Genomic DNA, 10,149 nt, shown 5'->3' with positions numbered 1-10,149 from the left:
TCCAACAACAGCCTGAGTGGTCCTTTGCCAACAGAGTATTTCAACAACTTCAAAGCCATGATGAGCATTGATCAGGATATGGATTACATGAGGACAAAAAATGTATCTACTACTTATGTTTTTTCTGTGCAATTGGCATGGAAAGGTTCGAAGACTGTGTTTCCTAAAATTCAAATTGCGCTCACGACACTTGATTTATCCTGCAATAAATTCACGGGAAAGATTCCAGAGTCCCTCGGGAAGCTTAAATCTCTGAAACAGCTCAACCTTTCTCACAACAGCCTCATTGGTGGTATCCAGCCGTCATTGGGGAATTTAACTAATCTGGAGTCGTTGGATCTCTCTTCAAATCTGCTTGCTGGAAGGATTCCTCAGGAACTGGTAGCTTTAACATTTCTTCAAGTCCTGAACCTTTCGTATAACCAACTTGAGGGACCCATACCTCTAGGTAAGCAGTTCAATACATTTGAAAAAGGTTCATTCGAAGGGAACGTGGGATTATGTGGGTTTCCCTTGCAAGTAAAATGCAACAAAGACGAGGGGCAACAACCGCCTCCGTCAAACTTCGAGAAAGAAGATTCAATGTTTGAAGAGGGATTTGGATGGCAAGCTGTAGCAATGGGTTATGGATGTGGATTTGTCTTTGGAGTCTCTATAGGATATGTTGTATTTAGAGCAAGAAAAGCTGCATGGTTTGTGAAAATGGTTGAAGACAGTGCCCATCAATATGGTAAAAGGCTTAGAAGGGAGAATGCTCCCAGAAATGGTGGAAGACGATACTAGCTACTCAGGGCAGTGTGAGAAGGTAAGTCTTGATAATGCTTTTAACTAATAGCGCAAATATTTTATTCCATGATCCATCACCACCAGCTTAGTTAATTAACTTGCTTTGTGGACTAGATCAATAATGGCAGCAGTCAAGAAGAGGGAATCATCTTCCAGGCTAGTGCCGCTGCTTTTTATTTTTTGTACGTCGTGTGTTTGGTTATATAAACCATCCTTATAGTTAACTTTTGAAAACAAAATGTAAAAACCTATTTGCGCTAAAAAAAATTTATTTTTTTTATTTTGGTTATGTAAACCATCCTTATAGTTTATTATATGATTTATGGATGGTTCCATAATTTTAATTTTTTGTAAATTGAAACCTATTTAAAAAAGCTATAAATCCTTTAAATTGAAAGAAATGAATTACCATTTTTAAATTAAAAAGTTAGTCATGTAAATTGTTAAATTAATTATTCAAAGTTTTCTATCATTTCTACCATGATTTAAGCTAATAACATTAACCTGTTATAATAGGTAGGTTGACCTGATATAGGACAATTATATGTTAATTAGATATTGGTCCTGAATTTATTGTTTCAATACCATAGAAAAAATCATAATTTAGATATTCTGTAATCTCTGTCTTAACTTTTTGCACCACTATGTACTTTTTTCTATACATAAATTATATATATAAAAAAACCAAATTTATTTAGGAGAAAAAACAGAACAATAAATTTCTTTTTTTTTTTCATTTAGGTTTTTTAACACTATTTAATGTTAAAAAATTAAAAGAGTTACATGAAGAACGACACCGTTTTGAAATAAAGGAGAAGCGTCAAATAATAAATTCCTTGCTTGAGAGAGAGAGCAACGAGAGAGAAGTGTGATAATTTGAAATAAATAAAAAGAAAATCGACTTGCCGCCATTTCTCTCCTTCAAAACCCCCACACCACAAGCCAAGAAGAGAAGAGAAGAAACGTTTCCAGCCAGAACTCTTTCAGGTTAGGGATTCGTGTCTCTTCAAATAACATTTCACTGTTTCCGAATAAACGTATAAATTTGATTTATCAATAGCAATTGCTGCTGCTTTGCAATTTCGATGGTCACTTTGCTCGCGTTTTAGATCTCCATATAATTTATTTATGTTTGTAATCTCTAGTTTCTTTACGATTTCAGTCGTTGATTTGTGATTTTCATTAAGGAGAACGCTAAGGAGTGTAATTTTCAGGAAAACATATCAATTCAATTCCGTTTGTTTGCGCGTCATCTTTTTTCTCGTTTTCCGTTTGGACGCCGAGAAAATTTGAGAATCGGAAAGGAGTTTCAGGAATTTGAATAATAAGACTTCTTTTTTTGAACTCGAAAAAATTGGTGGTTTTCATGCAAATTTTGGGTCTGCGCGGACTTTTTGTCTCAGCACCAAACTGAGGGTTCTCGGTCATTTTCATGACCTTGACTAATTTTTCTTGATCACTGAGTAACCACTACCTTGATCAATATTTAGACTCTAGAAAATCTGTGTGATGTGATACTCAGTGATGAGGATTTGACACTTTGCAGCTGTATATTTCACAAAATTTTAGCAATTCTTTTGAGATTGTGATAAGGGAGTGTTTTATCTTATGAAGAATACTTTTGTAAAAAAATATAAATATTTGCACTCTTTTTTCTTTTGAGACTCAGTGTTCTATTTTTCTGTGTATGATCAATATCACTCTTTATTTGACAAAATATGAAGCTCTATGATTTTAAAGAATTTACAGGGACTAAAAAATTCAATATTTTCAGTATTTACAGCTGATGATTTTCGCCAGTGTCATCCAAAACTTGAATTTTTAAAACCATGTGGCTGCATGTAATAGTGATGTAGATTAGTTTGAATCTATGTGTCTGCATGTGATGTTGTAGCTAATGCTAATGCTATGAAACTCCTTTTATTAGGTTCAGATGAGTGGATAATATTTGGATAAAAGTTTTATAGAGAAGGTGAAAATGAGATGCAATTCATGCTGGCGAGAATTGGAAGGGCGTGCTGTTTCTACTACTTGTGGTCACCTCTTATGTATCCAAGATCAGATTATGATTAAGCTTTTTTAGTTCTATGCTTTCTGGATTACCGTTGCTTTCGCATATTGTCCCTTAACAGAATAAACAGGCACTGGTTTTCATGCAAATTTTGGGTCTGCGCGGACTTTTTGTCTCAGCACCAAACTGAGGGTTCTCGGTCATTAAGATGCAAACAAGATCCTTAATAATGATGCAGCCTGTCCAATCTGTGATCAAGTGCTCTCTAAGAGGTGAGTGCTTTATGGAAATGCTTATTCCTTGAAATGCTTGTTGTGGCTTGGAATTGTTCCTTAACAAATAGAATTTATTTGACTTTTCCTTGAATTTAATATATGAAGCTCTTATGATTTTAAAGAATTTACTGGGACTAAAAAATTCAATATATTTTTCAGTATTTACAGCTATATCTGTCAATTTTATTGAACACCTCTAATATGAACACCTCTAATATGAACTAATGATATGCGTAATCTTTACTCATGTTTCTTGCTCATGGTATTCTGATTTTACTTTCAATTTTGGTTTCCTCTTTACAGCCTTATGAAACCTGTGGAGATCAATCCAAATGATGAATGGATAAGTGTAAGAAAGGACTTAGCTTAGAATATTACGAATATCTTGCTTCTTCTATTACATATTATTAAAGTGAAATCTAAACATGCATCATTATTTGGTCAAGACATTGCTATTTCTTATTTTACTGGTTGCCTTTTTCCTTTTATTCATAATGAATTTCTTGCAGATGGCCATGGCTGGAATATCTCCACAGATATGTATCCTTTTTAAGTTAATACAATTTTTCCTCAAATCCATCAACTACTAGTTTGAATGCAAGTAGAAAATTTGAAATGATAAGACTATTTGGTGGTACTCATAATTCTTCTATTTCATTTGGGAGAATTACCACACTGAATAGCAGAATGGTTCTTAGCATTCACTGGGAAACGTGCAAAAACAGCCTTTTAATCCTTGCATCTTCCTTAAATGACCCCAGTGATGAAAAGTGCATACAGAAGCGTGATGTTTTTTACTGGGCAAAGGGAACTTGAGATGCAATACAAGATGAATAGAATTGTAGCTCAGTGCCGGCAAAAATGTGAGTCCATGCAAGAAAAGTTCACGGAAAAACTGGAGCAGCTGCACGCTGCATATCAGAAAATGGCCAAAAGGTGCCATATGATGGAACAAGAGATTGAGAGCTTGTCAAAGGATAAACAAGAGCTCCAGGAGAAATTTTCTGAGAAAGCCAGGTCAGTTTATATATTGTCCAAAGCCTTCAATTACTTTATCAGCTTATGATGCAAGCCTGGATCGTAATAAACACTGGTACTTTCTATACTAGGCAGAAGAGGAAACTTGATGAAATGTATGATCAGTTGAGGAGCGAGTACGAGTCAAATAAAAGATCAGCCATCCAACCAGCAAACAATTTCTTTTCAAGAAATGAGCCTGATTTGTTCTCAAACCCTGCAGCTACCATGATGGATAACAGAGACCCTATCCGTAAAGGTAATCATTTTCATTTTATAATGGCAATAGGACAGCATAGGCTCCTTGTGGTGCCTTAAAATGTTTCTTGATTATTAAAGTCCTTGTTAAGCTTGCAACAATGGAAATGTTTGCTTTGTCATTGTCACGCTATAGCTTTTAATAATGCATTTTGGTTAAGCATCTCCAAAATTAGTTGACTTAATTTATGCAGATTGGACGGTTTTCACTCCCTCAACTCCAGGGCCTCGGGAGGATATATGGCCGGCAAGACAAAACAGCTCGAATTCTGGTCCCTTTGAAATCCGTGGTGGCTCACCAGCAAACCAGGCAGCCATGCCAGTTGATGTTGGAAATAGAAGAATTGGTGCTGTCCCTTCCTTTGGAGCTGGATCTGGCAACCCCTCAATGACGCTAAGGAACTTGATACTATCCCCGATAAAGCGCCCTCAACTTTCACGTAGCCGCCCTCAGATGTTCACGTAAGTGGTGGACTGTTCATTAACCAGACTTCGCAGTAGCGTAGCCCAATCTTTGTATTTTGATTCAAATTGCTAGATATTTGATATTTCTGATTAATTTATCTTTTATATTTTCTTTTTCAGGCTGTAGGCTACAAGGCAAGGCGTGCAGCTTACCTGCACTCGCCGGACTGCTTGGTTTCAGAACAGTCCTGAGAAGCTTTTTCTGTCTTCCCTTTCCTTTTCCTGTCTTCCAGAAAACAAAGAAAAAAAAAAGGGAAGGAGAAGAATGATGACGTGGCACAAACAAGAAACTGTAATCCTGATATCATGCAAGCGTAGATTTTGGCTTCCATGCCAACAGATACATGGAAATAGCAATTATACTGTTGGATTTCTTGTTTGATATAATTAAAAAGGGTACATAGAAGTTGTCAAAGCGCTAGCTTAAAAGGGGCACACGTGTTTGAACCTCGGCAACTCTTGATGCTCTTGCGTGGCTCTTGTAACAGTAGCATCCTCTGCTTTCTCTGACCAGTTTAACAGAGGATTCAGGTTCTACTAGGAAATACTGAAATGATATTAGCATTTTCCTCCGGAGCCTGGATTTCTCGATCCAATTGCAACTTTTGTGCCTGTCTGCTATGAAAGAACGGCTGGACCATTTAGGCAGTTACAAATCTTAAGAGTCAATTCTAATTGGTCAATAAAAACGTATTTCAATGCCATTTCTTTTCTATTTTTCAAGCAATTTCACTTCATTGTCGTTATTTAGAGTACATGATTTAAAACAGAGAACAGCATCTTGCTTGATACAAGGGCCTTGAGTTACAATTTTCCCACAGTTGATTCTCTGGGCCGGCACAAGCTTGGGTTCACAAGGGAAAATGGAGATCCTGCGTTTTTGACTTCTCAATAAGAGAAATATAATTTCCCTACAAAATTACAAGACCTCTATCATGCATGCAAAATTTCTGTCCTTTCAGGTATTTACACTCCCTGTTCACATGTCCTCTGTGTTAATCTTGAGGCAAAAAAACTTTCAAGCCCGGGGCCTTGGAAGACATTTCAATGGTATCCCCATGCTGGATAGAGTGGAAAACATGAGAACCATCAATATATATTACTCCCTTCTTGGAAAACCATGAGGCCTTCATGGACTGATCGGATTTAATTATCCCGTGCATTAACCTGATTGCAGCTCCAGGTGAAATGGGTTCTCTCACCATATATTGAAGGTCCTCGGATAAAACAGGCATCACAAATCCACCTGCCGAGAGCATTGCAGCTGTTGATCCAGCAGCAGTTGAGACTCTGAGACCACTTGATCGGCAGTTCACTAATGGGCCACACGATTCACCACCCCTCTGAATCCTGACAACAAGAACAAAGGTTCAACATAGGTCGTATCAACATACTATGCTGTAATCAAAGCATGCTCAATGCCAGATCTTTACATGAATGAGAAACGTGAAACTGTCGCAGGGCAAGGGTCTGCAATCAATACGTCATTGAGGGCATAAGTAGACAGCGGTTGTGAATTTACACTTAATGATATTCTCGACAGATTAGAAGGGACTTTCTGACCAGCTAGGATATCATCTAGCACCTGAGAAAAATCAACATGATTGATGAACAAAGGAAATTACTTACTATGAAAAGAATTTGGTGATTTCTGCTAATTTAGGTAATACATATTATAAGAACAGATGACACCATTCCAGAAAATACATGCTATAAAAAAATGATAACAGTACAGGCACATAAACTCAAATGAGAGTACAACCATCTCAAGATTACAAATTATAAGATGAAAGTGTGTTTAAATCTCTTCTCCAAGGAGAAAGCCTTCTAATGACTAGCAATCCAGTCAGGATGCTTCTTTTAAAAATGGTTTAGTAAAATTAAGTTAGGTTTCAGGTCTTGGATACACTTTCTGGATTGCCTAGTGATCAGGATTGCCTAGTGATCAATCCATGTTAGCACAAATGCTAGTATTTAACTGGACATTACATGGCTACTAAGTTGTCCTTTAATCAATACCCAAAACTTATAATCACAGCCTATACATTATCAGAGTCACATTTATTGTCTATGCCTGCTTCTTTAATTTCCATTCGTTAACCCCCGTTGGTATTTCTTACTTGTTCAAAACTCTGGACAGTTGCTGCACACAGGTAGCCAGTGCTTCTAGTAGCATCAAATTCATTACTGAATTTCTCCACCTACACCAAAGAGCATACTGTAATTGAACATCCAGAACACACCTTAACATCAAGGGAAAAAAGAAGAGAATCTAAATAAATCCTTGCAGACATAATGAACACAATTCTAAGCTCAGCCTGACAAATAAACTAACCTCTTTGACTTGTGTGGGATCTGAGTTCACTCCCAGAACCGGAGTTGAATCATCCAAGAAATGACTTGCTTGTAAAAGAGTTCCATCACCACCAACAGTAACAACCAAATCAAAATTCCGAATTGGTTGTGACAAATTTGTACGTAAGATGGGTTCCCAATCAATATTTGATTTCTTTCGTAAAATATCCTGACAGAAGTTTACAGCATCCTTGTGAACCTTACGCCTGTTATCTAGATAACGAAAAGCCTGCAATAATTCCAACACAAAATTAAGGAAGAAACATCGAAGAAACCTTTACATGATTAGTAAAAACAGAAAATGACCAAAAAAAAGAGGCTGAGAATTTAGATCAAATGGTTCCTTCAAACATTCCTTGACCAACAAAATTTCTAGCAAGCTGCCATCAAATTTGAGAATGAACAGAATTCTTCCATTGAAACATAAAAATTAAGTATTTTGATTTATAGTCATCTACTATTACAGATATAATAGCTAAATAAGAGCAGTAAATGTCAAACTCAATGAAAATAATACAATCCAAAAAACGCTAATATCAACTTTGACATTTTATCAAACAGAGTATCTTCATCAAGGTTAAGCCAAATGTTATAACAGAAAAGAAAAATGAAAATGAGACAAGGGAGAAGAACCCAAAAAGAAATGGCTAATATTTAAGAGGGTTGAAGTGAAGAAACCATGAATAGTGAGTGAGCTCTGAATATTCTGTAAAAAAAAATAGAGAGAGTAAAAGTGGTGGTGTTACTACTGTAATGTACATATGGTTGTTACCTGAGAATTGGTGATGGAAGAGCCACCATTTGATTGGCCAAATTGGTAAACATCAAAAGGTTTTAACATCAATAATAGCCGCCTCCTTGCCATCTTTTTATCTTTCTCACTGTGTGTTCGTTAGCTCGCTTCCTCGATGGGTTTAGAGCAGCGAAGTGCTGTCCGTCCTTAAAGACTTGGGAGAGTAAGGGGCTGGAGATGCAGGCGTGCTGTGGAAGGCAGTGAGTTGGGCTTCGTGCCTGTTTGGGCTACTTTAATAACTGTTACTCAAAATGTGCAATTCTTTCTTCTAAATTAATAATACATTACACTTACGTTACGTTACAATTATAGCTATAACTTTAAACTACAAACTATAAACTAAAACTTCATGGTATTTTACTGTAAATCAAAGTTTATAGATATATATTATATTAATGAGCAAATATATTTAGTTTTTATCACATTAAATAAAAAATATCCAGCAAAAACCTAGAATTAATTCATATTTAAAACTATAAGCATATAAAAATATAATTTATGAAAACATGCTTTCAACATAAATATAATAAAAACAATTTAACCATATAATTAAATTTGCAACTAGAGTGTTTATGACTTGGTTCGGTTTAGTTTGGATATAAAAAATCAACTAAATTAGAAATAATAATTTTTTAAAAAAATAACTTGGATCAAATCAAAAACCTATTCAAACCGAACTAGTTTGATTAGGTTAAAATTGATATTTTAACGTGGAAAAAATAGAAAACCAAATATTTGGATAAAGTTTGAAAAAGCAAAGGGATAATTTGATATTAACAATAAGGATAATCAAAGAAAAAACATATTAAAGCATGCAAAATTATAAATGACCAACTACCCTTGACTAAAAGATAAGAGGAAAAGAGAAAAAGGGAGGGAGGGAGTTTTAGAGAAAGCTAAGTAAAGTCATCAAACTATAAATGTAAACCTTGAATTGAAAAGAGAAAAAGGACGGGAGGGATTTTTAGAGAAAGCTAAGTAAAGTCATCAAACTATAAATGTAAACCTTGAATTGAAAAGGTTCTAAATACAAACAAAACTTTATTGAAATTTTGGTAGAATTCATAAAAAAAAGAAAACCTCAAATTAAAAGCATATGTTAGGATCTTTTAGCATTGATCAAATCGTATTGTTAAGTCTATTACAATAAAGATAAAGAGGGAAGGGTAGGGTGGTTGCATGAGGAAAGAAAATTAGGGGAATAGAGTTTCACAGAAAAATTAGTTTTTCATACTTGGGTTTGCTTTGAGGGTTCAACTTTAAACTAAATCAATCCAATTCAATTAGTTTCATACTTTTAAAATCAAAACTGAATTGAACTGAAAGTTCTTTTAATTTTCTAATTGGTTAATTTGGTTTCTTTTCTTGGTTTGTTTTATTAGTTAATGTTTTTTTGGTTATTTTTAAACAACCTTACTTGCAATCAACATTAATTCAAAACTCTAACAAACATACTAGTAATGAAAATATATCTATATTTAAATTAAAAAAAAAAGTATTTACTTGTTCAAGCATTTTAAAGTGATAAAACATTTGATGTTGTCAAGGTTGAATTATGTCCTTAAAGCTTTATTCCTCGTTAGGATGTTTATAACATCTCTTCCAAGATTTCAACAATACCATCTTAGTTTAGATGCATACTTAAACAAAATATTTGAATGAAAGAATATGAAACTCAAATATATCTCAGTAAGATGAACCTAAACTTCAGATTAGGGTGGAAAATCAAAGTTTAAAGTGAGGAAAAAAACATTAAAATATGAGGTGAGGAAGAATATGTTAAAAACTCAAAACTTTAAGTTAGAAACTTTTTCTTCATTTTTTTTATAGTGAATTTTGAAAACTAAAAAGGTTGAAGAGTTAATAAAAATTAATTCCCACCATCATCAACCTTTGATTAACCACCATATAGCAATAATAAAAACAAGAAAAACCAAGGTTATTTTTAGCAAGAAAGTCAAGGATTCTTTGGGATTAATTTTTTATTCACCTATAATTTGTTTAAATCATGTTATTTGAATAAATTTCCAATAATCCTCCACATGAACAAAAATTGCTCACTGTTTTTAAAACCACTCAACGATTTATTGAGAAATATTGATTTTACATATCACTACGTGATTGATACTTAAAAGTGTATTTTTATCAAGGTTTTATATCATCATTTTGCACTTGAAGTATCAATAACT

The 10,149-nt window shown here is 34.4% G+C and overlaps 3 protein-coding genes across 7 annotated transcripts in view; 2 read left to right on the top strand and 1 right to left on the bottom strand.

The window, feature by feature from the left end:
* Positions 1 to 1,039, top strand: part of LOC105139747 (receptor-like protein 12) — a 4,158-nt gene extending 3,119 nt beyond the window's left edge. The window contains exons 3-4 of the mRNA XM_011046315.1: positions 5 to 805; positions 901 to 1,039. Coding sequence (XP_011044617.1) covers positions 5 to 783 — 779 coding nt within the window. The 3' untranslated portion in view covers positions 784 to 805; positions 901 to 1,039. The remainder of the gene's footprint in view (positions 1 to 4; positions 806 to 900) is intronic.
* LOC105139718 (E3 ubiquitin-protein ligase CCNB1IP1 homolog) overlaps positions 1 to 5,230 on the top strand; it is a 34,578-nt gene extending 29,348 nt beyond the window's left edge. Inside the window, exons 1-10 of one of the 5 annotated variants that reach the window (XM_011046278.1) lie at positions 1,523 to 1,773; positions 2,714 to 2,834; positions 2,928 to 2,933; positions 3,003 to 3,069; positions 3,376 to 3,421; positions 3,582 to 3,612; positions 3,834 to 4,089; positions 4,182 to 4,348; positions 4,572 to 4,809; positions 4,933 to 5,230. In XM_011046278.1, the coding sequence (XP_011044580.1) occupies positions 2,765 to 2,834; positions 2,928 to 2,933; positions 3,003 to 3,069; positions 3,376 to 3,421; positions 3,582 to 3,612; positions 3,834 to 4,089; positions 4,182 to 4,348; positions 4,572 to 4,809; positions 4,933 to 4,939 (888 nt within the window). In that variant the 5' untranslated portion in view covers positions 1,523 to 1,773; positions 2,714 to 2,764 and the 3' untranslated portion in view covers positions 4,940 to 5,230. Of the gene's footprint in view, positions 1 to 1,522; positions 1,774 to 2,713; positions 2,835 to 2,927; positions 2,934 to 3,002; positions 3,070 to 3,375; positions 3,422 to 3,581; positions 3,613 to 3,833; positions 4,090 to 4,181; positions 4,349 to 4,541; positions 4,814 to 4,932 lie in introns of those variants that run through there. The other 4 variants (XM_011046275.1, XM_011046276.1, XM_011046279.1 and 1 more) reach the window with 4 other exon arrangements.
* Positions 5,231 to 5,487: 257 nt separating this feature from the next.
* Positions 5,488 to 8,292, bottom strand: LOC105139719 (NADH kinase-like). The gene is made up of 5 exons (XM_011046280.1): positions 7,940 to 8,292; positions 7,148 to 7,396; positions 6,933 to 7,013; positions 6,246 to 6,397; positions 5,488 to 6,162 (listed from the first exon to the last, which is right to left on the bottom strand). Exons 1-5 carry the CDS (start codon positions 8,030 to 8,032, stop codon positions 5,808 to 5,810), a joined length of 930 nt encoding a protein of 309 aa, XP_011044582.1. The 5' UTR covers positions 8,033 to 8,292; the 3' UTR covers positions 5,488 to 5,807.
* Positions 8,293 to 10,149: the final 1,857 nt, after the last annotated feature.

This window comes from Populus euphratica, unplaced genomic scaffold (genome assembly GCF_000495115.2).
Source record: "Populus euphratica unplaced genomic scaffold, PopEup_1.0 scaffold122.1, whole genome shotgun sequence".
Classification (NCBI taxonomy): Eukaryota; Viridiplantae; Streptophyta; class Magnoliopsida; order Malpighiales; family Salicaceae; genus Populus; species Populus euphratica.
This window is presented reverse-complemented; position numbering and strand designations above follow the sequence as displayed.

Excerpts from the sequence above, each read along its gene's own strand:
- LOC105139719 (XM_011046280.1), bottom strand. The coding sequence starts at position 8,032 with ATGGCAAGGAGGCGGCTATTATTGATGTTAAAACCTTTTGATGTTTAC. Across the intron at positions 6,398-6,932 it reads CTGTCCAGAGTTTTGAACAA|GTGCTAGATGATATCCTAGC; the intron begins GTAAGAAATACC and ends GATTTTTCTCAG. Across the intron at positions 6,163-6,245 it reads GTTTCACGTTTCTCATTCAT|GATTCAGAGGGGTGGTGAAT; the intron begins GTAAAGATCTGG and ends TCTTGTTGTCAG.